The sequence below is a fragment of the Monopterus albus genome, unplaced genomic scaffold, assembly GCF_001952655.1.
Source record: "Monopterus albus unplaced genomic scaffold, M_albus_1.0 scaffold1.1, whole genome shotgun sequence".
Classification (NCBI taxonomy): Eukaryota; Metazoa; Chordata; class Actinopteri; order Synbranchiformes; family Synbranchidae; genus Monopterus; species Monopterus albus.
Window position 1 is genome coordinate 6282347 of NW_018127881.1, and position 24822 is coordinate 6307168.

Below are 24822 nucleotides of genomic sequence, written 5' to 3' on the forward strand. Positions count from 1 at the left end.
CAGCAAGCATAAACCAAACTAAGAACCAGTTTATCATCCAAAATTTCACATCTGTAAAATGTCTGGATTCTTAAACTGAACTTATTTGTTTAACTGTGAGCAGCCACCTGTGGTTGAGTATCCGGTGGATAACCATCCACTCTGGTTTAATGCCATAGCGGTAGAAGCGCTCCTCCATCACAGCATACTGGGGGTCTTTGCTCTTCCTCTTCTCATTGTTGAGCTCCTCCTCTCCAGAGCCGTAGTCGTACGGCGGAGGCTCGTCCATGTCGTTCTTACGCTGGTAGTTCCGATACATGACCGTGTGATATAGCTCCAACTGCACAATGACAGACAAAGCACAGCAATCAATTCTGCTTCGTTTCATCCAGCACCACTAGCGAAGAGAGTGTTTTTTACAAGAATGCAATGTATAATCTAGCCACAGAAACTAATTTGATTAGCTACTTAAAGTTCCAGAATTGATTTAATAAAGGAAAGACAGCTACAAAATAAATTTTAAAAGTTGTTTTGTGTATACAGAAAGAAGGCAAGACTCAAACTGAAGAACAACAAATTGTTTTTTAATTACTAAATTAAATGTCAGCCAGGCTTGAGTGCTCTGAAATGCTTATTAATTGTAACTGCGCTCTGAATGATGTGACACGTGAAACAACATGCACTTGGATTTTCTTTCCTGAACACTGACAGCTAAACGGCTGCATTTTATTTTAAACTGCAAAAGATGGTCCAGTGAAAAATATGCTGTGTGTTCTGTATTGTCAAAGAGAGCACACAGTTCCTCTGTTCATTTGAGACTGGACCTACTCTGGTATCTCACCTGCAGTTCGCTGACCCAGGAGCAGTGCCAGTATGAAAGGCCAGCCCACTTCACAAAGAACTCCCTCTCTGGGTGGCCCTTGAGTGGAGGGTTGGTTAGCGGATCATTTGGTTTGCCGTCAGGGCCTGCGGGCAGTTCAGCTGGCAACGGGGGCTCTCCCCATGTCCAGTGCAGAATCTTTTGTACTTTACCTTTCAGTGGAGGGCACTAAAAAAAAAATGGAGAGGTGTTGTGTCACAGCAAATATAATCATGGATGTCAGAGGAACAACGGGAGAGTTAGAGGAGGTAGAGATGGTAAACGGTGTTATCGTCTTTCCCCATCACAGCCTGAGCTGCTGATATATATATAGAAGGCTATAAGACCCTTTACATCAACCCTTAGCAATATTCAGAATCATAACTTGGACTGACAGTTCAATTCCCAGCTTCTCCAGTCCACATGTCAAAGTGTCCTTGAACAAGACAGTGAAGCCCTAGATGCTCCTGGGGATATCACTGGTGTATGTGAAAGGGAAATAATATAAAGCTCTTCAATGCATAGAAAGGTGCTATATACCGTAAGTATATGACCATTTACCATAGATTTAGTTTGATAGATAGATTTAGTTTGCATTAAGAGTAATTCATGGCTCGCAATACTAGATTAAAATGGCTTTTTTATATATATTTGGAAACCACATTTTACAAACCATCACAACATTTAAGCTGACACTTCTGTCTCTCCCACCACCTCACAAACTGTCTCACACCAACACTTATGACATATGTTGGCATTTTATCCTATTATGAAATGAAGTTTACTGTACAGATTTATTTTTGACGTTTGGCCCTTAATTTTTGTTTCACCATTTCCAAGGAGCAGGTTCTAAAATTCAACAGCACAATCAGGAAGAAGTTACAATTAAAGTTTGTCATAATGTTAGAGAAACACCCAAAATTCCAAAGTAACAACACACCTTTGAAAAACTGCTTGCATGTTGTGCTCAGACAAAATACTGCAGTATGTAAAGCATGTCGCTGAATGCACAGACATTCTATATTCCCACTCTGTATAGTCACAGTGTCATAACAACAGGTTGATGTTGCTGTAAAATCATTCCAGAAAAGGAACATTTGACCGAAATTTTAAAAATGTATATTTATTATTAGGAGTTCAGAAAAGTAAGTTTTGAAAAATGTTTAAGCTTTAACACTTCAACACTTATTATTTTTATACAGTATTTTTAAAACCTTTTTCTATAAATACTACTACAGAGTATCTGGACTCAACTCACCATGCAACGAGGACACAACCACTCCCCGTTGGGTATCTCGGGGAGGGGCGGGTTGAGGCAGTGGATGTGGTAGGAAGATGGACATGTGTCACAACATAGCAGCTCTCCTCCATCTTTACACACTCTGCAAAACTCCATGTGGTCATCCTCTTCCTCACCTGCAGCCTCCTCCTCATCCTCCTCCTCATCTTTGGCCTCCCACTGGATTCCCTCCTTCTCCTGGGAGATGTGGTTGCACAAGTGGTTAAAGAAGAAGGTTAAATACCAAACAATTAAGTTCACATTAAAATATTTACAGATGATTTTTATAGAGACAACCACATTAACATATTGACATTGGGAGACGATGACGTCACTGACTTTACAGTGACAACAGACACATTCATCGCACTGATAAGTAACAAGACAAGGGAAATTTTAGTTCACAGAGTGAACCGCTGCTACTCTATATGTAAACAATATCCTAGATCAGTGATTGTCCCCAAAACCCACAAGATAAATCCAAGAGATTATGAGAAACCGAGTGTTTCTGTTACACAAAATCTGTTTTTCAGAATTTGTTCTGCAATTTTTGCATTTATTCTTATGAAACACTTCATACATTCACATATTGCTCACAAATATTCCTGTGCATGTGGACTGTGTAACATTTAAAGTATTATAACCGAACCTGTACTAATCAAAAATAACTGACATACAGTATACTACTGTTTGGTAAATGATGTCTCTGTATCATGCAGTCAGTGATGATGGGATAAGAACTTGAGTGTCACCATCTAATCAGACACAGCAAATATTCACAAGTAACAGACAATATGAAAAACTGCTGTTACATCCTAAATGTTTAAGTTATACGCCTGGTTAATCTGCATACAATCAATATAATGTTAATGGCAGTCTATATAACATGTACTGACTCATGGCTGCTCTGTAACACAGTACCAAGCGACTTGTCATCAAACACAAAAACGTCTAATGAATGGCTGCTTATGAAGCATAGTGTTAGTTTGGGCAGAGCACTGGAGTCATGTTTGCACTGGCTGATACACATCAGCTGTTTCCAGTAGGCTTCATAGTCACTGTCTGATTCGCAGCTGTATAGCTGGATTCATGCTGTAATCAGAGGGATTTGATCTCTCAGCAGAACCTTTGCTGCTGCTTTGATTCTCTGCCAACTCCCTCACATGGGTAACTACTGATGGTCTGTTCCTTGATGCAAGTGTATCTTAATAAAAAGTAACTGTGCATATAAAGACTCCATGAACCTCCAGCAACGTATCTACTCACACAGTGTGGACAGCTCCATTTGCCCTCGGGGGCTTTCTCCAGCTCAGGGTCCAGACAGACCAGGTGGTAGGCCCGGGGACAGGTGTCACACAGGATGATCTCGCCACCCTGTTGGCAAACCTCACAGTAGTCCTGGTGGTCTGTCTCATAGCCATCACCATCCTCTTCTGGAGATGGTAAAGAAAGTGGTAAACGGGCAATTCCCACACAGAGAAAGTCACTTTAATTAGAAAACAAAACTATTTACTCATTATACAGAGTGGCCTCTAACTGTGAATGAGACTCCATGAGTGTGAGGACAGTCACTGCTGTGAAAGAACATTTAGAAAACATTCCCAAAATAAATAAAGCAAAAAAGCACGTTAATTTCGTTGTTAATCATAATCAAACAGTTTGTTTCTGAGGAATTTCACTGCGGCTTAAGAGGTAAAACACACAGAGCATGGCGAGTGCAGACAGTAAACATACTTTTCCTTTTCTTCCGCCCACGTCGAGCTTTCTTCTTGGTGGTGGCCCCTGAGGTATCAGAAAGCACAGAGGCACTGTGGATGCTGATGTCATCAAAGTCTGACTCCTCCAGGAAGTCCTCCTCACTCTGGAAAAGCACACACAAACTAAAGAGCTCAGAGCTACACAAAGAATTAAAATCAGCCATCTTTGACAGTACGCTCAGTAAACAGTCTGGTTGCTTTGATGTCATTTAAAATATACACTAGCAGAGAAGCTGAGAGGATGAATGAGGTGAGGGAAAATGGTGCTAAATAAAAAAAAAAATAGACATACCGAGGATGCTTTCTTCTTCTTCCCACTTTGTCCGGACTTTGATTTGGTCTTCTTCAGCTTCGGCTTCTTTTTCACCTCCTTCACAGTCTTGCTCTTCTTTCTAACGCCTTGTCCTGAGACACACAGACCCAGACAGCAGACACTTTCACTGAGTGGTATTGTTTCTAAAATATGCGTCCTGACACACTTGACTAGGTCTTACCCTTTCCCTCTTTGGTTTTGGCTTTTTTGATTGGCCCCAGCTGAGAGCCCAGCTGGCTGCTGCAGACAGACGTTGGCTGTGTCACGGTAACTGTTTCCACAGCCACAGCGGCGGCCACAGCGGTGGCAGATGCGCCTTTGAACGGGTTGTTGGCACTGAACTCACGCCACTTGGCCCCTAACACTGTCATCATCTTTGACATGGGAATCTTCGGGTTCTTCTTCGCAATGAGGGGCCTGAGGAAAAACCAGGGGGAGAGGAGACAATGACAGCAGCTTTGTTATGTCACCCTTCATTCCTGTTGATGTCACTTCTACTTCTCCTAGCACTGGAGGGAGCTGGCTTGATTTGCTGACTTCCCATTGCCCTTTAAGTTTTGTTTTCCCTGCTTTGCTGTGTGTATGTCATGTTTGTGATTTGTCAGGCAACAGCTTGAGGTTTAGCACACTGGCCTATGAAAGATAATGGGTCAGAGCACCAAGTCCCAGAGCCTCCTGGCTGTCACAGGCATCCAGTATGCAGCCGACTGCTCACAGCGGCACTGCCGGAGCTCATGCTCATGCTTTGTAGGAGCAGAGGCTTAGCCGAGCCAGACAGCCTCAGGTGAGACAGGCTCTTTATACCAACAGCCGAGCTTTCAAGCTCAGATAAAAAGAGCAGTGTTTACTTGTCATACCACACTCTAGACTCAATGTGAAGTTCCTGTTGGAAGTCTTTCAGTGAGAGACAGTCCACAGAAAAGGAAACAGAGCAGAGCAGTTTAACAGGAAGATAATCCATCTATCCGTTAGCTCTACCACCTTTGCTGTGGAGGGTTACAAGGGGGCTGGAGCCAATCCCAGCCAAGAGACAAAAGTCAGGGTACCTCCTGAACAGGTCGATGGTCTATCACAGGGCTGACACATATAATCAGACTGCCATTCACACTCACATTCCCACCTGTGGGCAATTTAGAGTCTCCAATTAACCTAACTTGTCTTTGGACCATGGGAGGAAGCCGGAGGACCCGAGAAAACCCACGCAGGCACAGGGAAAACATACAAACTTCATAAAAGCCCCGGTCAGCCGCGAGGTTCAAATCTGGAACCTTTTTTGTGTGAGTCAACAGCGCTAACCACTCCACCAATGGCACCAGGGGGATAATCCAGACACAAAATCAGATGCTTGCCTGAGGAACTGGCTGAAAGCCTTGTAGTTGGTGATGGTTTTATAGTCGTCCTCGGTGAAGCCATACTGAACATCTTCGAGACCCCACTCCTGCATCAGCTGGCTGGATGATTTGGGCTCCTGGAGTCAAAGAGATAAGACAGGTCAACATGCATATGTCACACAATGTCTAACAAACATTTACCATCCACGTCACTTTTAAGGACGGTCTGCCTAAAGAAAAAAACAAATACACGTTTGTTGATTGCTTGATCTTTGCTATGAATTTGGACATAAAGTTATGGATTCAATAAGTTTCTTTTTTATCTGTCATCTCGGTGTAAAATGTGTTCGAGGTACATGACAAACACAAAACAAATCCAATGTATCATGCTTATTAGATTATCATATCAAGACATGATCAATTTAAATTACTGAAACTAATCAAATCTTTGGCACTATACCTGCAAAGAAGCCCTTTGTGGAAACAGAGAAAAATCTTTTGTTTTCATTTAAAATACATGACCCAGTAAACTACAAGGTACACTCTATGTCAGTGTCATGACTTGCTTTCATGTTCCCATCATCGTCGTCGTCATCATCGTCTTCCTCATCTCTCTTCTTCTTCCTGGGCTTTTTCTCCTTTTTCTCCTTGGGCTTCTTCTTCTTCTTCTTGGTGGGGCTATACATGCTGCTCTCGCTCTCTGAAACTATTTCAGGACGTTCCGGCTCCTCCTCCACCTCTGAGGTCTCCTCCAGGTCGCTGTCAACTCTTGCCTGGATTCCCCCCTGAGGCATTTGCACAGGAACACATAAGCACTGTGTACATGAACAGATAAAACAACACTTGTTTATCTATTAATCAGTAGCAGGACATGGGGATACTGAAAGTTATTTGCCTTTCACTGCTCTGGGTCATTTTCCAGCAGATAAAGATGAAAACTTCACCATTACAACTACAAACTGGTAGAACCTAGCTTTAACTCTTCCTTCAGCTTTCTATCTTACGACTGAAGCCAGATTCCTGAGTCGCAGCTGAGTCTAAGTCCTACATTTTGCCACTGGCATGACAGATGAGATCTATCTGAAGTTAAAATCTAGTAATTAAAACATAAAACTCAGTGACGGGACAAATGAGCATTACATTAATTTTGCCAGGGTTAGGGATTAGAGCTCTCACAGAGGCCACCCACACAAAAAATCACATCGCCCCAAAGTGTCACTGCTTTACTTATTTTATACTTATTTTGCCTGTGATGAACTATATACCTTGTATGTCAGCAGCTAAGGGGTTGATGAGGAGTCAAGTCAGAAGCACGTTCACCTATTACACGTGCTTCGGCAACAAACTAAACCAAGAAACAGAACACCTCAGCTGGCACAGCCAATCACAGCTCAGAGCTGATCTGCATCCTGCCTCTTTAATATGAGACATCTGCAGGGCTATATGAATTTCACAGTTAACAGGTGATGTTTGTGTTGCAAATGAGCAAATTTGACTGGTGCCTGCTCAGGATAGTATGTGTGTGTAAGAGAGAGGGAGAAGTGACTGGTGTTTCTCTCATTATGCACCTCTCACCTAATTGATAATGTGCCTGTGTGCGTAGTATGTGTGAGCCAGTGTGCGTGTTCATCTTCATTTGTGTATATGTGTCTATGTACATTTTGAATGGGTGTGTTTCTCTCTCTTTCATTAAAGGTAGAGAAACATTTTTGAGAGTTGAATGTATGTGTGCATTTCTATGCATGTGCCTTGATATGAGTACACATGTATATTGGTTTGTGAGAGTGTGATAATTAATCTCTCTCTCCCTTTGTGTGTGTATGTCTTTGAATGGGTGCACATACAGTATGTGTGTATCTACAGTATGTGTTAACATGTGTGTCCACGGGCTAAGGAGTGAATTAGTGCACAGCAGCTTTGTGGTCTGCTCACTGCCTGTTGCACAGCAGGCCTGTGTGGAACCATGGAGAGACTTGCAGGCGTTTTGCTCTGTAGCGCAGAGGAAAGGCTCACGTTGCCGCAGCGCCCGCCAACCCTACTAGCAGCCTGGCAGTGTTGCCATGGTGACCAAATTTGAGCAGTGTCTGGCTCTACTCTCTTTCTCCGTCTCTCTCCTCCTAGTTTTCTCTGTCTTTATCATTGCTCACCCCCAACCCCCCAACGCCTTCCTTTTTCTCTCACTTTCTCTCCTTCACATCTCATAGCCCCCCATCACCTGATTATTTTTTCACTGTCACTCTCTCGCTCTCTCTCAAGTGGTCCCCCATTCTCTCTCTCTCGCAGTCTTTCTTTCTATCCTGACACCCCCCACTCGCCCCCAAACCCCCTCCACCACCACATCCCCACACACTCACACACACACACACTTTATCACAGTGGCAGCCAATGGAACAGTGCAATCCAATCCATAACGAGCTTGTTATGCAGAAGCCTGTGGTTGCAGAGCTGGTGCTCCAGCACCAGTCTAGACAAATCTCATTTATGCATAAGAAGAAGAAGAGAGAATTGTAAATTGAAGATTGTGGATGGGGGATGGGAGCGGGGGTGGAGGTGGAGGACAAAAAAGCAAAGAAGCAGAACCACTGTTAGGAGCAACTGCAAAGACACAGTAGAGCTGAGACACAGCCTCATCGTGGCTCAAAGTTCAATGTTATATATACATCATAGGACCAAAGAGGACACTGGCAGCAACAAAGAGGGTGTCTCTACTTTCAGAGGGAAGAAAATCAGATAAGCGCTAATAACCTAATCAAATTAGATGTTTCCCCATTATGGCTCTGCCTTAGGGAGATTGCAGATGATGCCACAGAAAATATCAACTGAGTGAAGAAGTGGATACACAATGAAATCTAGTTCAATAAGAAAAAGAATACTGCCTTAAAAAACACTGAAACAACAGCATATTCCTTACTCCAGAAATCAGGACAAAACAAAGGTTCATATCAAACCAACAATTTCAGCAAAATCTTAAAGCTAAAAAAAAGCTCCCTGACAGCTTTACTCTTTATTGCAATGTTTCTTTTTTTTGATAACTACTTTCTATAAACTCAGACTCCTGTATGTAGATTTTGTTTTTTGGAAAACAAACTGAATACCCCTTCATGTCATTTGTTTCTCTGCAGATGAATGGAGAAGACAAGTATATCTCTCTCTGGTTACCATTTCTGCTGCCAGTAGCTCTGACCTGAGACTGGGATGTGCCACTGACGGTGTCTGACCCCAAATGACTTTTGGCCCTTGTCTGACATCAATGTTTAAGGAGCGATTGGAAGTGAATTACAGCAACAGCAGTTCCTCAGTGGGAGGGCAAGAAAGAAAGAAAGAAAGAAAGAAAGAAAGACAGAAAGCCGCGTCATGCACAAGGCAAAGTGATGTGTGTGAGAGACGAGAGCAGAGGGAAGAAAGAGGAGAATACAGAGGAGAGTCTGTGTCTGAGCGAGGAGAGTGTCAGAGGGAGTCCCCCCTCATTAGCTCAGTGAGACCCAGAGCTCAGTGTTTACCACAAGCAGCCAAAGGGCCGGGTGGCAGCCTGGCCAGCCAAGCTCTTCACAGCGCTGCTGGCATCTCCAGCCAGCAGAGGGGTACATCCTGAATATGTCATTGACACTGTTAAAGCCATCGCAGGCAGGAAACACCCTGGGAATACTGGGAATACTGGGAATTCTTGTATCTACAAGAAACATTTATCAGAGCATCTAAGTTTGGCAAAAATGTCAGGAACAGTGAAGATGAGGCTTTTTATAGCAACCGGAGAGTTGACTTCTTGAGATGCTGAGTACCTTTAAAGCTGCATTAATCAATATTTTATATTAACTGTGGATCAATATATGTATAATATAAAAGCTGTCAGTGATGAACCATAGGAAATGATCATGAAAATGCAGCTCTTGTCAGCTGTTATGTTTTTCCAGTGTTATACATTATATTAACTCATTAGATTCTAAGACCTGATTATTTCAGACTTGATAAGATATTTTCTCCCCGTTGCCTTGAGGTAATTTATGGTTAGTCAGAGAGATGACTGATTGGGGCTAGGGTTTGGTTCAGGTAAAGAGGAAACATACTTCAGGAGACTGTTTCCTTCTATAGCAGGCAGTTTTTTTTTCTGTAAAAACGGTGCTGCCTACCTGTACACTCCCTGCCCATCACCAAATGACAGCGAACACATGGTGAGCATATACAGACAGCCTGATGTTTCCCTCAGATGTTGATGGAGACCAAAACAGAACTAAAAATTAAGAGAATGATGGACTAACATTCCTCAAGTGGCTAGAAACATGGCTCAAAGTGACTTCTAATGTGGTAGCTGTTTGCTAACAGGTTCGCATTAGCAGTTTGTTATGGCTTGACTTTGACAGCATGGCAAATACGGTGAACCCATATGTATTCCTCTAAAGAAAGAATTCATTAACAATGAAATACATCCTTGCTCAATAAGACACACACTGGGATTTAATGGCCTGACTGGTGATAGCTAATGCTAGCTAATTTTAGATAACAATACTGAGTCAATATGGTGATTTTATGAATCCTTTGCAACATCGTGACCACAGTGGCTGCTGTTCAACAGAAGTAAGGCCAGCTTGATTAGTGATTCTAACATCACAAATCTGGTTACGTTAAGTTACTAATATTCATGCCAAGAGCAATTCAAACTTATGACCTGTTGTCTAATTGTTCTAGACTAAAGGCTGGAGAAACTCTGCTGTCAAAGCTGCTCTGTCTCCCACTGGTAGCTGGACACAAATGCTGGACTTCTGACCCACAGTCCCTGCCATCAGCACCACCACCACAGGCACAAATCTACACTCTAACAGGCATTTGGTGCTCACAGATTATGCTGGCAATGACGGTGATACTGCTGCCAAGCTCCCCTAGGCCTGAGACAGTCCGCTGCCTCTCATTTAGATTACAGAGGCAGCCCAGCAGCCAAAACACACCTTTGATCCAATTGCAGAGACATCAAATGAGCGATGGGGTGAGAAATAGAGAACGTGGAGTTCAGCCTGATCCAAAATGCCTGCCAAGTTGTTGTGTCCGAGGTCATGACGGGTGGTGCAGAGTGAGAATTACACCTTACCTCCTTTTTCCTCTTCTTAACTTTGGGTATTTTCCCTTCTTTCATCTTTTTGGGCTTTTTCTTCTTTTGTTGTTCGAGGGAGTCATCATCAGAGAAGAAGCGGGTGAGGGCTGTGAGGGGAACAGTGTTGCGCTCACCTTCATCATCCTCGTCTGGACACACAGACACACAAACATTATCTGCTTAGTAACGCAGAGACTGCAGCCAATTCAGCATGTAATGAGCATGAATATTTATAGTGACCAATGCACTTTGGATTCTACACTGTAGTGCTGAACTGATTAGTGCGACAATTCTGATAACTGATTAAAAAGATAGAAAAATAGCAATAAATCCATAATGCAAATAATTATTATTTGCATGTCTGGTATCCAGCGAAATTACAGCAAATGAAAAGTCAGTAAGCCTGTTTCTGAAAATAAAAATGATGAATTGTGTCAGACCAACAGGAGCACTCTGCAAAATAAACCTCATCATCACACATCATTGAGTGTGGATCAACTTTACCCGTCAAAGCACAAATAGATGGAGTGCCTGCCCTGCTGCTAAATGGGAACTCCCTGGAGGACCACTGAGGTATACTGAGCATATCTTCTGCCTTTAATGCTTGCTGGGACTAAAGCAACCTGCTGCTGGTTGTCAGCTGTACTGTCTCAAAGCTGCTGGGTAAACCGCGCTGACTGCTGAGCACAGCAGACTTCACTGATGCCATAGTGGGTCGCAGAGGAGTAAGTAAGGGAGACACTACATCACTATAAAGAGACACGCAGAGAAATACACACAGGATGCAACCGGCCTGTAAAGGTTGATCTGAGCTTGCTCTCCCTCGGTGTCTCCGACTGTCTTTCTGTCTCTTTTGCTCTATCTGTCTGCGTGTCACCTTCGCTCTCGATATCTCATACAGACAGACCGGAGGGCATAAAATATGCAGCACATGTATCAGAGTCAATCAGCCAACACTAGCCCTGCAGTCTACCACTCCCCTGGGTAGCTGGAGTGAGAGATTGGGGAGGAGGGATTCCTGTGTAGTAGACACACAAACCTTGCCAACCACTTATCCTCTATTTAGCAAAACTAGCAGGAGGTACCCCATGCACACACATACACTACTTCAACGCTTTGATCAGAGGAAATCCGGCTTGTTGCATTACCTCTGACCACCAGATACATTTTTATAGGAGATCTGCTGACTGACAACATTGTTGACTGAACAGCTTCCTTAAAATATTACAATTGTCATGTAGAAATGGAAGCAAACTGCTTTGAATTTTAAATTTGTAATAAAAGGCCTTTAAACCTCTACAGACATCTGGCTAAATTAAACAATTTGAAAGTGGTCAGCTGATAAAGACAGGGTGGTCAATAGAATGTTCAATATTATCTATCTATCTAACTGGTATTTTGCTGCTTTGCTTGCTCATTCTTTCTTTCTCTCTCAAGCACAGACTCACATGCTTATCTCCCCTTTATTTGTCTCTTTCTAAATAAAGCCTTGAGTTTATGTATTCAGCAGCTCAAACAAGGAGCTCTTTTATGTCTCAGATGTATGCTAGCAGCCTGCTGGCAACACAGCAAAGCTTGAATCTCTCTTAGATACAAAGATAATGACATGGCTCAGACGGAGATGGTGCTGGATTACAGAAAGCTCACAGTCCGTCCCTCTTTCTTTCTATGAACTCTTGACTGTCAGCTTGACCACACATCACTGATTAGATGCACCGGATGATGCCAGACTGCGTGTCCCTAGCTCTGCTTCCTGTGCAATAAATCACTCAAACTTGACAGCTGTGATGTGATATTACTGATGTAGGGTTTAAAAGTTCACTTACATGCACATGAGCAGACTGAACTAGGTGATCTTTTAGCCATGATACAGGTGTGGCCCGAGGGATGGCAATGTCGGTCTGTCACAACACTTTGTTCCAGACTGAAATATCTCAACATCTACCAGATGGATTGGCACAGATTTTTGCACAAACATTCATGGTTACCAAATGTTGTGTCCTACTGACTTTGGTGAGCGTCTGACTTTTTGTCATGTGTGAGCACGAGCCTGGCATTTATAGTTTTGAAATATCTCGACAACTACTGGATGGACCACAAGCCTGGCATTTATAGTTTTGAGTGAAATATCTCGACAACTACTGGATGGATTGCCATGAAATCTTGTACAAATATTCATGTCAAAGACAGCTGTAATGACTGTGATGATTCCCTTTTCCTTCAGAACCATAACCTGATCCAATTTTTATATTTTCTCACATGGTTTATGACAGGAGCCATGCCTATCTTCCTCAGTGTTTAGTCTTCATTAGAAAATACTGGTATGTTAACACACTAAAATTTGATAGTGAATATAGGTAAATTTCATATCAGCATGTTAGCATTTTCATTACGGGCATGGCAGCTTGCTGTTGTTAGCATTTAGTTAAAAGCCCTGCTGTGCCTAATCTACAGCCTCACAGAGCTGCTAGCATAGCTGTAGACACTTAGTCTTATTTTAAAAAGTACTGAACAAATTGCCTGTCCAGAAACTTTTCATATGAGGGTATGACAGCAGCCTGGTTCACTGAAAAAGTCTGTGTTTAACACCTGCACTGTCTTGCAGTCCTAACCCTGCCTGCAGTTAATGGCCTGTGAAGTCCCTGAAGGCAAAGTCATCAGGGGAAAGATTATCTTTCTGCTTGGTGAGTGGACCGGGCTGTGCCAGGTGTTGGAAGGGGGAAGGTCGCTCAGTCATGTGGCACAGGGAAGGATGGCACTAAAAGAGGACCAAAGCTTCACTTGGCAAACGGGTTTTCTGTAAAGTGTGGATGGATGCCACAGACAGTTCTGACCGTCATACAAGGGCTTGGCCACTGGACTGATCCATTAGAAGGGAGATTCATGAGAAAATCCCAAGTACATAAGCTAGAGTTTACTGGAAAGCGCATTAGCCCTTTCTCTGCTGGCCCCTTGTGTGGAAACACCCACTTAATGTTGCCCAGCAGTGCCTGCCACTGAGGAGGAAAGACGGAGCCAAAGGGTTTCCTTTCTTCATTGATTAAGTGCTTATAACTCAGGCCCCAAACGCCTTCAGACAAAGACATCCATAGACTATTATTAGAAAATGTAATCATCAAAGTGATGGAAGGATAGAGAACCATTAAAATCACATATATTATACTGTATATGAATGCACAACATCACAATGTGTGCATATAAGGCAGACATAGAACAGACCAGAATGCAGCACCGCTCATCTGCAAATACACATTTAAAAAAAAAAGGCATCTTTCAAGCTTTGGCTACGTGCACGTGCAGCAGGGAAAAATGGTGTCAACTTTCACAGCGAGGGATACAAAAATAGACCCCTTTCCAATTGGGGATAACATTTGTAGGCACATAAAATCCCATGATAATCTTTCAATTTTAGGGAAGAACAAAACAATTAAAACAGAAAACACAGTGGAACAATCTGTGACAGTGTAAGCACCCGGAGTGAAACAAAGGGAATTAGGAGACTTTATGTGCCACAACAAATGAAGGCTGTGATAGGATAACATTCAGGATGTGCTTCTGCATTTTTGTGTTTCCGTTGCATGGGAGCATCTTGATGCCGGGAAAAATCTGACCTGGATTTCTGACCTTGTCTGTCACTTTGATGTCTGGGGGTCAAAAACTGTGTGAAAACTATTCCTTATCGACAGCATAACAATGGATTTGCGCCACTTTATTTTGGTGAGTGTTACATGAAGATAAAAACTGAAAAACTGCCAAAAACAGCTGCTAAGAAACAGTAATACTGTCAGAACGGAATGAGGATCTTACTTAATCAACAAAAAGCTTCATTAAGACATTAATACAAATTTGTCTAATTTTCTATATGTCTACCCTTCACTACATTGTGCGTTGTCATAAGGGATTACAATTTTAAAAGAGTTCCTTTGATACGTTTGAAGCTAACAACATAAAAATCTAAAATTACATCAAGGCACACATAAAGCTATTTCAACTGACACATGAAAATCTTTTGATTTTGCAAACTGCATCACAACTCTCATATCTTCACTTGCCTGCCATACCAGTTGTACCTTTCCTTCTTCATACATGTTTAACCAACTACTGGGTTATTGGGGACATGCACCAGTGCTTGTGTTTTCCCTCAGGCTATGGCTGCCAGTCATAGATGATGCCTCAACTGCTCGACAGCTCTGTTTCTCCCCTTCCATCTCTTCTTTTCTTTCCTTGCTGCACACCTTCACACGGAAGCTTTCAGGTATTATTCTGGCTTATCAACAATATTGTGTATAAATAAAAAATGTGTTAGTTTAATGTACAAGGCATTGTCACAAATAATGCTGATCCCACAGCTCAACATTATTCCAACACGCAAAGGCAATTTATAAAACCTGTCCAGCGGAGACATCAGAAACTATTCAGACTTTCAGGCTTCACTTTTGGTTTATTTTGTTGCAGATATAATTTTAAATGAATAAACCTGCCCATCAGTCTACACTGTTTGCTTTAATCATTGTTGAGATATGTCTAGAACCTGACTGGTGTCCACCTGTGGCAAACTGAACAGACGAGACATAGTTTTGAAAGGCACACCCCTGTGAATACAAGGTCCACTGATTTGCCCATGATAAAATTTTGCAGTGAAGCACAGATCAGGCCAAAGTTGTAAAACAGGGCTCATTCAAACAGAGCTTCAGTAGTCATCTGTAGACAGAAAGCCATGTCAACAACACTCCATCAATCAGGCCTAGAGTGGCGAGATGGAAGACACTTTGGTTTAAAGGCAGATTAAAGCCCACTTGGAATTGGTCAAATAATATTTAAAGCACCCTAAAAACAAGGGAAAAGATTCTTTGGTCTTATGATACAAGAATTCAACTCCAAGCACTATGTCTAGCAAACACCAGGCACTGCTCGTCACTTAGTTAATACCATATGGTGAAGTATGGTGAGGGCAGCATCATGCTATGGGGGGGCTATGGGGGGCTTTACAGCAGCAGGGTCAGGGAGACTGGTCCAAACTAAGGGAAGAATGAATGCAGCCAAAAACAGTGGTCATTGAAGAAAAACCAGTTCCAGCATGCACACGTCCCGAGACTGGGGCAATGGTTCACCTGTCTGCATAGCAATGACCTGAAACACACTGCCAAGACAAACCTGGGGGGGCTCTGGGTCTGACTGTCCTTGGGTGGCCAAAGCCCAGACTTAAACTCCATAGAACATCTGTGGAGGGACGTGAAGATGGATGTTCATAGACGCTTTCCATCTTACTTAGCAGAGCTGGAAGAATGGGATAAACTGCCCAAATCCGGGTGTGCAACACTTGTAGAGACCTACTCAAGAAGACTCTGGTACTTGACAGATTTCAGGTTTTGATTTTTAATAAATTTGAACAAAAAGTTCTCTTATGTATACCATGTAGCACTGTATCTTTCAGGAACACTTAATTAGAGGCTGGCCTACACTGCACTGGATTTTTACTCTCTCAAACCTTCCTTTCAGACTCGGTATTATTTATAAGCAGCACCAGAGCTTTTCCACATGTGACTGAAAGTGACATTAAGGGTAAATCTTTTGGCTTAGTCTTGACACCAAACTAGCAAATCAAATCTGCTGCTCAGAGCAAGCTACAGGAGTCAGGAAAATATAAATGTATTAGCTGCACTGCACAAACTGACACAATATTATACAGATGCCTGCCTCTTGTGCCCAGTAGGATGCAACAGCAGGGCCCCCTCAGCCCCTGACACACTGGACCAGGAAACAGATCAGATTAGGACCTGGTTTGACTGAGACAGATGTAGATTTTGATCAAGCTGGCTCCTGGCTGCACATGACAGACACCCCAGTTAGCTTTTTAGGTACAAGTCAATGCAGCTATGAACCATACCCCACCACTGTTTTACCTAATCAGCAAAGGAACAATGTCACCATGCAGCAGTGACAACATAGCTCATCACTACCCAGGTTTCACCATGTAGTTTAACACAGTTTTTAGGAAAGAGAATCAGCTTACAAATCCACAAAAAGAAAACCAAAAGGCCATAATTTCACAAGTGGCGTCTTGCTTACAGGTGCTTAATCTTTTCCTCTGTGACTTTATTTTTAAGGAAAGAAAATGGCATGTGCTCTACTGCTGGTTCATTTCCAGGGTGGCAGACAAATTAATTTTCCAGTCACTATAAAAACTGCACAGATTTGGCTTGACTGAAGCCACAATGTGAACAGTCTTTGAGCTGCATGTCAAGAATGTGGGTTACAGTTAATTACACAACCTGAAGCTGAAGGGATGTTGGTGACCTAAGGCCATCAACAGTGCTTAGGACCAAAGCAACAGAGCACACCTGAAAGGCATTGTTTACTGTAGCCTAGCTACATGTGGCTTTCACACCACTGCTGCCACTCAGTTCTTTCCGGGGAGACCTTTAAGTTGGAGCAGGCTCCTGATCACGAGTGGACACAGTGCATCTTCTACAAAACACGGATGTTGTCACTGCTGCCCACTTCTTCTTAAATGCACATACACGTTAACTGAGTACAGAAATCATAACAGCAGCAGACGGAAACAATGCCCAATTAATTATCATGGTTCTGAAGAGCTTTCTGTCCCAGACTTTGTGCTTTTGGACTTAAGGTTAAGCCGTTCACTTGTACACGCATGCAGCCTGTGAAAGAAAAAACGCACAGCCTATAGAAGTCATGCAGCAGGGTTTTCATCGTGCCCCTAAATCAGGCTGTGAGGACGGCCGGAGCCAAATAAAAAACTAAAAAGCCGTTCCCACCTTAAAGACTGAGTCGTGTAAGAAATAAAAGCATGACTCTGCTTATGGCACCCCACCCCTCCTCCTCTCTGGTCTCGGGAACGCAGGACAAGCCCTTTTCCCCGCATTCAAGGCGTAGCGGCGCAAAATAATCTGAAGGACACCCCGCCTCCCCCCTTTCCCTCACCTGGCATATCGTCTTCAAAATCCATGTCGTCTTGTCCCTCGTCTTCATTACTCAGCGACCCCGGCATCTTTATCTCATAGCCCCCAAACCCCTTTTAGGCTGAGAATACTGAAAGTTAACCCTCCAGGCGCCGCAGCCCAGTCTCTTTCTTCACCCAAAAAGAAATGTGTTCGTCGCTCAGTTAATTTTATTATTTTAATTTTTTTGCAGTGAATCTTGGGCTTTCTCTCCGGGAGTAACAAAAACAAAAAATAAAAAAGACATTAATATTTATTTCCACTGATCTCTATCCAGGTCTTCCAGTCTGAAAAATAAGAAAGACAAAAATGGAACACACATGCCCAGATTGTGACGTCTGGTCTGTTGCCATGACGATACATCCCATAATTTCACCCACAACTAGTTAGTCATGCTCTCCTAGTTACCACTTCAACTAGTAGTGTGCAAAAAACGCACCGTGCGGCATCGCCAAGTGCCGCTAATACGCGGGGATGCTCCCGCGCCTGTCGCCTGCCCATTTCCTTCTGGAAGTCTGGAGGATTGACACAGAAACTTCAGCTGCTTTCTGGCACAGCTGCTTTAATGTGCACTAACCTTTACTCCATATATGAAATCTGTCTAAGGAAAAAATAATAACACATTTGGGCTGCAAATAATGAAGGTAAAATGTTGATACCAATGAATAATCACACTTTTATTTGATGGGCAGAACATGTTTTCTAACTTCCTCTTTTTCCTGACAAAAAAAACCCAAGTGCTGTGTGATGACTGCATGCTGGGAGAAGAGTCCTGACTGCCAGTGGTCTAACTGTTGTCAAGGTTACCACAGCTGCAACACAGGGTGCCCCACAGAGAGCTCACCACAGACAGTAAGAGTTTCAGCTTCACCTAATGTAACAAAACACACAAATCAAGAGGTGCAAGTGTCCTGATTGCTCTCATGGAGTCTTCACTGTGGTCATCTCAAACAGCACCTAGCTCTAGCTCATTTATTAATTATGCTCCAGATACACACCAAGATAAAACTACTAACTCTAGCTCATTTATTAATTACGCTCCAGATACACACCAAGATAAAACTAATGCAATCTAACACAACAGCCCTGTAATAAATCCTCCTTCACGAGGTTAGTAATGTTCAGCTCTTGGTCAAACTGATTCAGAGAGGTGTTGACCCAAATGCATGATCATTCTGGAGGGAAGCTGTAGCTTGTGCTGCTGTTGAACTGTGCTGCATTATTCAGGTAGCAGCCTCCTTCAATCCAGCCATACTGATATCTCTTTTTGTTTATTAGCATAATGCATGAACAGATGACGTGTCTGAGGTATCAGAAAAATCGCTCAGACCAGCTGTCCGTCATCCCTCACCACCACTGGTGCTCTTGAAGAGGAAAATAAAGAAGCCAACGAATAGCTCTGTCTTTATCTATGTTTAGGATGTGGCACAAAAAAAATCAATTTCAGGCAGTGAAGTGGATGGTTAATGATCAAAGGCCTTTAAGAAATATGGACTACCATCTTAAAAATACACCAAGGCATTTCAGCATTCCAGCCTTACTCGGGTTATCTGAGACAATGTGGAGAAGGTTGGCATCTTTTCTTACTGTCATAGTGTCTCAGTGAGGTGCTGGGCCACCACGTGGCACCAGGACAGCTTCAGTGCCCCCTAGCATTAATTCTTCCCATTTCTGAGGGATGAACACCATTCTTCCATAAGATATTCTCATTTTTGATGACAGTGGTGGAGACGCTGTCTGACATGTTGCTCCAACATCTCCCATAGCTGTTCATCTGGGTTGGACCTGGTGACTGAAGGCCACAGCATATGATTCACATCATTTTCATCTTCATCAAACCATCCGGTGACCTCTCATGTCCTGTGGATGGAAGCACTGTCACCCTGGAAGAGATCACTCCCATTAGGTGTTTCATCACCGGATAAAGGTGATCACTCAGAACAGCTCTGTATTGATTCATGGTGACCCTTCCCTCTAAGGGGACAAGTCCACCAAATGATGCCAGAATCTGCATTTGTAATTTTTTCTCCACTCATTCATTCAGGTTTTTCCTTTGTCACCTGTCTGCATCTACTTGTCAATTGTATCTTCATGTAATTTGACATGCTGGTGCTGATTTTGATACAGATTTTAAAAACTATCACAGAGCAAAACAAACAGCTAAATGGTAAATGGCTGCATTTATACTTATCACTCATTCACCCATGAGCCCTGTCAGGTGTTTGCCTGACCAGTGGGAGCAATCCTGCCTAGTTCAACGTGGACATTAAGGAGCTGGAGATGTGACCACCAAGCCACAGCTGGCCAGTACAATGCACCCAGTGTTATGTTCACAGCTTTGGTATGTTCTTAAGCAACTGATGCCCAGTGATCAAAACTATATAAAAGAAATACCAACGTTTTCTTCTCTCATTTGATTTTTTTTTATTAAAAGTGGTGTCACATTTAATCTTCTTCCTCCTCCTCCTCATCCTGGTTGATCTGGAAGTAGCGCAGCTCATAGCTCTCTTTGGTGTTGGCCACGACCCGCAACCAGTCCCTGAGGTTGTTCTTTTTCAGATACTTCTTGGTAAGATATTTCAAGTACCTGGAACGGAGGAAAGGAAGGGAGACAAAGGCACAAACCTTTTAGCATACAAGTCAATATGCAGGTCATTTTCATAACCTACTCATCAGAAATCTGCTCCCAGGAATGCATCATCTGACCACTTCTTTTAACATTCTTTAATAAACACATCTAGAAACATCATCAAACACAACACTGACAGTTTAATACAGCAAAACAGTATTTTAACCTCATATAAGGTCGAAAAGTCCCAGTGACTTTTCCACTGCTCCATTTCAGAAAGAAAGTGCTAGCTAGAGTCACCCTCTGGTGGTGGTGTTCCTAATTCAGACAGGGAGATCACAATGAAGTATTTCTATGTGTATAGACTTTCAAAATGTTAAGTGAGTTTATTCAAATTAATACTTCCTGAGGCAGATATCACTTGAACCTGGTGACTTCTTGACTTTTTCTCTCATGCCACCATCACAACATATTCTGGCTGCCCCTGCTCAGTGTCTCTGATTTCATCTACCCAGTACAGTGTTGAGTACCACACCGACAGTGGTGGAAGAAATACTTTTACTTTACACTTTTTAGTTTTCTTAAGTAAAAGTAGCAAAACCAGTGCAAAAATACTCAAAGTAGAGACGCACTGATCGATCAGCAGAAATTGGAAATGGCCGGTTTTCAGTGTGATCAGCCTTGACCGGTGACCGACCGATCACTCCCGAGGTTTCCAATTCTGTGCCAATCAGATTTAGAGGCACAACAGTCCACGCTGCACATGCAGTGGCACAGACCAAAAACGTAGAGTGTGCAGCGCGCAACATCTCACGAGAGAGGCTGTGTCTGTACCGGGCTCGTGTTCACTCGTGCATTGCAAGCAATTAATGTAAAAGAAACACAGAGGAGCCCACAGAAACACCTGGGAGAAAGGAAACTGCATCCAAATCTCCCAAAAGGGACAAAAAGAGGGAGTCACTGGCTACACATAAAATGTTTATGTACAAACACAGCAAATACAAACTAGACATACTGAAAAAGAACCGCGCGCTCAGTCGAAACAGACACTATTGCATGTTTATATTTGGATAACTACAAATATCACACTTCATTTTAGTTGGAGGGTTGTTTAAAAAAAGCGAGAGAAAGACGTAAATGTAAAACTTTAAAATAATGTTTTATTTTTATTACCATTTAATTTTTCATTAAAGAAAAGTGACAAAAATGTCTGTGTATGCCATAAATTATGGTTCTTAAAAAGAAAGGAAATAGAATAAGACAAAACAGACAAAACCAAAACTAACTATGCGAATAGATACCACTCCTCTGGTTGGACCGAACCTTAATGTTCCATTCTGAAAGGCTTAATGCTGACTAGGGATGCACCCTGGAATACCTGTACTCATAAAAGGTATCTGATACAATGCACCTATACCATTTAATGGCAATATTACAGTAACCTCTCAATGGCTGATGAGGCTGTTCCACAGAGAAGACGTTTCAGTGGCACATATGGGGGGACGGTCAGAAGGTGGACACCCATGGGTTTTCATTAGTTAGGGTACTAGATGTTAAACAGTGTTTTTATCCATCAATGTCAACACACTGGTGATAGAAATCTACGCTATGGTAAAGTAGGGTACATTAGCAGCATGGCTAACTAAATACAATGGAAACTTGACTGAAACCGCTGGCGCCAACTTGTCACAGCGTCGAACACACGTTAAGCACTCTACCTTGCAACCCCTCACCCCGCTGACCAACACAGCCCCTTGCATAAAAACACAGCAGGGAGGCATGTTTTATCTGACTCCATGTGAACGTCCCATAACACCTCTTCAAAGAAGACTTTACAACTGTGCCATATCGTATCGTCCACAACATACCAGAGTAATTCCACTCCATGATAAGAATTTGTCATTTCACAATATGCATGATATGCATGATGACATGTATCTGTGCTGTAACGTGGCTACTGACATGTGCCTACAACCAGAACAAACATGGCAGAAGGTGGAGCTGGTCCGCTGGAAATGTCTGAGGAAGATTTATTTCTGAAAAAAGGAGCTTCTTCCTTTGTTTGGAAATGGTTCAACTACAAGAGATCAGATGTGCATCAAACATTTGTGATTTGCAAGCTATGTCGGAAGAAGCGTTGAAAGACATCCAATCTGTTCCACCACCTCAAGCAAATACAGACTGGAATACAAGAAAAGCCAGATGCTGCGTGTGGAGGACACAGCAGATGTTAGACCAACAAGTAAGCAAACACCTTGAATACAGAAGACATTGCCGTTTGCCAGTTATAAAAGACATAAAAGCTGGAACAAACAAGATGTGGCATTTTGCTTAGCCAAAGATGTGATGCCTATTCAACCATATCCTTATAGCCACATTGGCATACACCTATCAAATATTAAACTACACCAATTATCATTTATGTTGCTATTGCAAAAACATATTGTGCTATAGTTTCTAGTCTTTATTGCCCAGACCTACTGGAGATGCCTGTTTTTGTCTCAGAGCATCTTTCTGGACTGAGAGAAAAAACAGAGCAGTGGTTGAGAATCACTAGCATTTTGTACATAACAGTGATATGCAAAAATATCAATTTCAGCCAACTGGTAAAGCACGATTCAGTCAGTCATGAGTTGAGACTGGTACCTCTTTGAGAAGGGGACCTCAGAGTTCACCGCAATCTTGCTCTTGCTCCGCTCAATAGACACCACACCACCACCGAGGCTTCCAGCTTTGCCATTCACCTTGATGCGTTCCTGCAGGAACTGCTCCTGTGAGAGGACACAGAAAGTCATCAATGCCTGGAATACACAACCCTGATTCTGATCTAAATATATGCACCAGTGAGTTTGAAAACAAAGAGCATTGTGTAAAGATGAGTCTCTAACCAGCACTAACAGCTGACATCTTGTTAGTTTCCATTCAGATTCACACAGGATTAGTTTCCTTCTTTCTTCTAAACTGACTGTGAGCATCACATCCTATGACTCGGGATCAGTCCCGCTTATTTGACAGCAGTGTTGGACTATTCAACAAACAAGTTACCACTTGGGTATGAATTGGTTTACTCACAAAGTTTGCAGCGTCCATAATGCCATCTTCGACAGGGTGAGTGCAGTCCAGGGTGAACTTCAGGATCTGCTTCTTCTTCTTCCCCCCGTGCTTTTTGACCACCTGCTTTTTCTAGCACCGAAATTAAGAGTAAACGTTACTCCAAATCATACAATCATCCATGATAGCACACGTCACTTTAAAAAAGCTACAGGATGCATTAAAATAATTTGACACTCATGTAAAGATCTGGCAACAGATTTTTGAGGTTAACAGCTGCTAGCTAACGTTAGCACTAAGAGTTAGCCCAACGTGGTGTTCGCCGACACAGTACATAAAGAGAAATAACAGGCTTTAAAGCCGGTGAAACATATATTTACAATCACAGATTATATATACGTTTGTGAATGCACAAAACAAGCCAACATATATCGCCTGTATACCATTTATCTGATCGTTTTACTACTCACAATCGGTGCCATGGCTGACACATTCAGCTAAAAGGAAGGGGAAAGGTTGCGCAGGAAGTATAATATCAGGGTGAAAAATCGATCGCAATTCGCATCGAGTTATCTGGAATTGATTAAGCATTGTGCCCAGTGGTGGAAGAAGTTAGATCTTTTACTTAAAGCTAGCAATACAAAGTCCTTAATTCAGAATTTCACCTAAATAAATGTACAAAAGTATTAGCATCAAAATATACTCGAAGTACCAAAAGTAGCCTAGTCATTATGCAGAATGACATTTTTCATTTTAATGTAACATCAGGCTATATCATGTTATTTGATTATGATTATTGATATATTCTATCACATAATGTTGCGGATGGTAAAGGTGGAGCTAATTTTAACTACATTACATCCTTATAATTTGAAGTACTTTATACACTGCTGGGTACTTTGTGAATTGTCCTCAAGGAATCAATAATATGAATAATATAAATAATATGAATATACTGTAGCACAACAGCTTGGTTGAAAAATTAAAACAATGTAGTTTTAGTCTGCAAAAAAGCATAACATTCAATATGTAGAAAAATGCAGGTTCACAATAAAAGAATAACAAAACACGTTTACACTTTACACTGCACATAAACATGTCTGTTCTCATCGTAAAATATTTGCTGGAGATTGTTAGAAAATGATGGACTACAGGAAAAAAGTGTCACCTATTATTTTATTAAATGTATCAGTTAAATTCACTTCACTTTCATTACATTCATTTTTTTTTTAATTTTTGCTCTTAAATAGAGTGCTGCGTTCTTCTCTAATGTACAGTGATGTTGCTTTTATGCAACATAATAATACCAAGGTTAATTAAATTTTTTCTTGAAAAGGGTTTACAGAGAGCTTAGAAGGAATTCACAGCTATGCTTCATATGACAAGTGGGAAGCGTTTCTCTTTTTTTAAGTATGGCAGCAGATCCAGTGATTGGTAGTGCTGTAATTTCCACCCCTTTCTTCCACTCAGCCTGCCTTTGTGCCCAAGACATAATATAGTCTGACATTAGAAAGAGGACAACTCTGTTTTTAATCTGTATGGGACAGTAATGTTAAATGTCCCTTTTGCACTTTGGCAACACTTGTGGGCTAGTGTTAGGTGTGAGCTGTCAGCTGCCCTGCGGAGAGACTCCGTCGTC

The 24822-nt window shown here is 42.2% G+C and overlaps 2 protein-coding genes and 1 long non-coding RNA gene across 5 annotated transcripts in view; 1 reads left to right on the forward strand and 2 right to left on the reverse strand.

The window, feature by feature from the left end:
• Positions 1 to 17821, reverse strand: part of chd5 (chromodomain helicase DNA binding protein 5) — a 44017-nt gene extending 26196 nt beyond the window's left edge. For both annotated transcript variants that reach the window (XM_020612534.1, XM_020611740.1), the window contains exons 1-11: positions 17547 to 17821; positions 10599 to 10750; positions 6085 to 6303; positions 5537 to 5655; positions 4369 to 4604; positions 4167 to 4279; positions 3852 to 3978; positions 3384 to 3550; positions 2097 to 2315; positions 821 to 1027; positions 108 to 319 (exon numbers count right to left, since the gene is read on the reverse strand). In XM_020612534.1, the coding sequence (XP_020468190.1) occupies positions 108 to 319; positions 821 to 1027; positions 2097 to 2315; positions 3384 to 3550; positions 3852 to 3978; positions 4167 to 4279; positions 4369 to 4604; positions 5537 to 5655; positions 6085 to 6303; positions 10599 to 10750; positions 17547 to 17613 (1838 nt within the window). In that variant the 5' untranslated portion in view covers positions 17614 to 17821. The remainder of the gene's footprint in view (positions 1 to 107; positions 320 to 820; positions 1028 to 2096; positions 2316 to 3383; positions 3551 to 3851; positions 3979 to 4166; positions 4280 to 4368; positions 4605 to 5536; positions 5656 to 6084; positions 6304 to 10598; positions 10751 to 17546) is intronic.
• A 308-nt stretch (positions 17822 to 18129) lies between these two features.
• Positions 18130 to 19359, forward strand: LOC109967617 (uncharacterized). Its single transcript, XR_002276001.1, has 3 exons — positions 18130 to 18207; positions 18302 to 18415; positions 19330 to 19359. It is a non-coding gene; the product is annotated as an uncharacterized LOC109967617 (long non-coding RNA).
• Positions 19360 to 19970: 611 nt separating this feature from the next.
• Positions 19971 to 23760, reverse strand: rpl22 (ribosomal protein L22). 2 transcript variants are annotated; one of them, XM_020617700.1, is made up of 4 exons: positions 23654 to 23760; positions 23205 to 23315; positions 22779 to 22903; positions 19971 to 20150 (listed from the first exon to the last, which is right to left on the reverse strand). In XM_020617700.1, exons 1-4 carry the CDS (start codon positions 23663 to 23665, stop codon positions 20009 to 20011), a joined length of 390 nt encoding a protein of 129 aa, XP_020473356.1. In that variant the 5' UTR covers positions 23666 to 23760; the 3' UTR covers positions 19971 to 20008. The 2 variants fall into 2 exon arrangements, with proteins under 2 accessions (XP_020473356.1, XP_020474157.1); XM_020618501.1 differs by having other exon boundaries at positions 23627 to 23680.
• Between the last annotated feature and the right edge of the window lie 1062 nt (positions 23761 to 24822).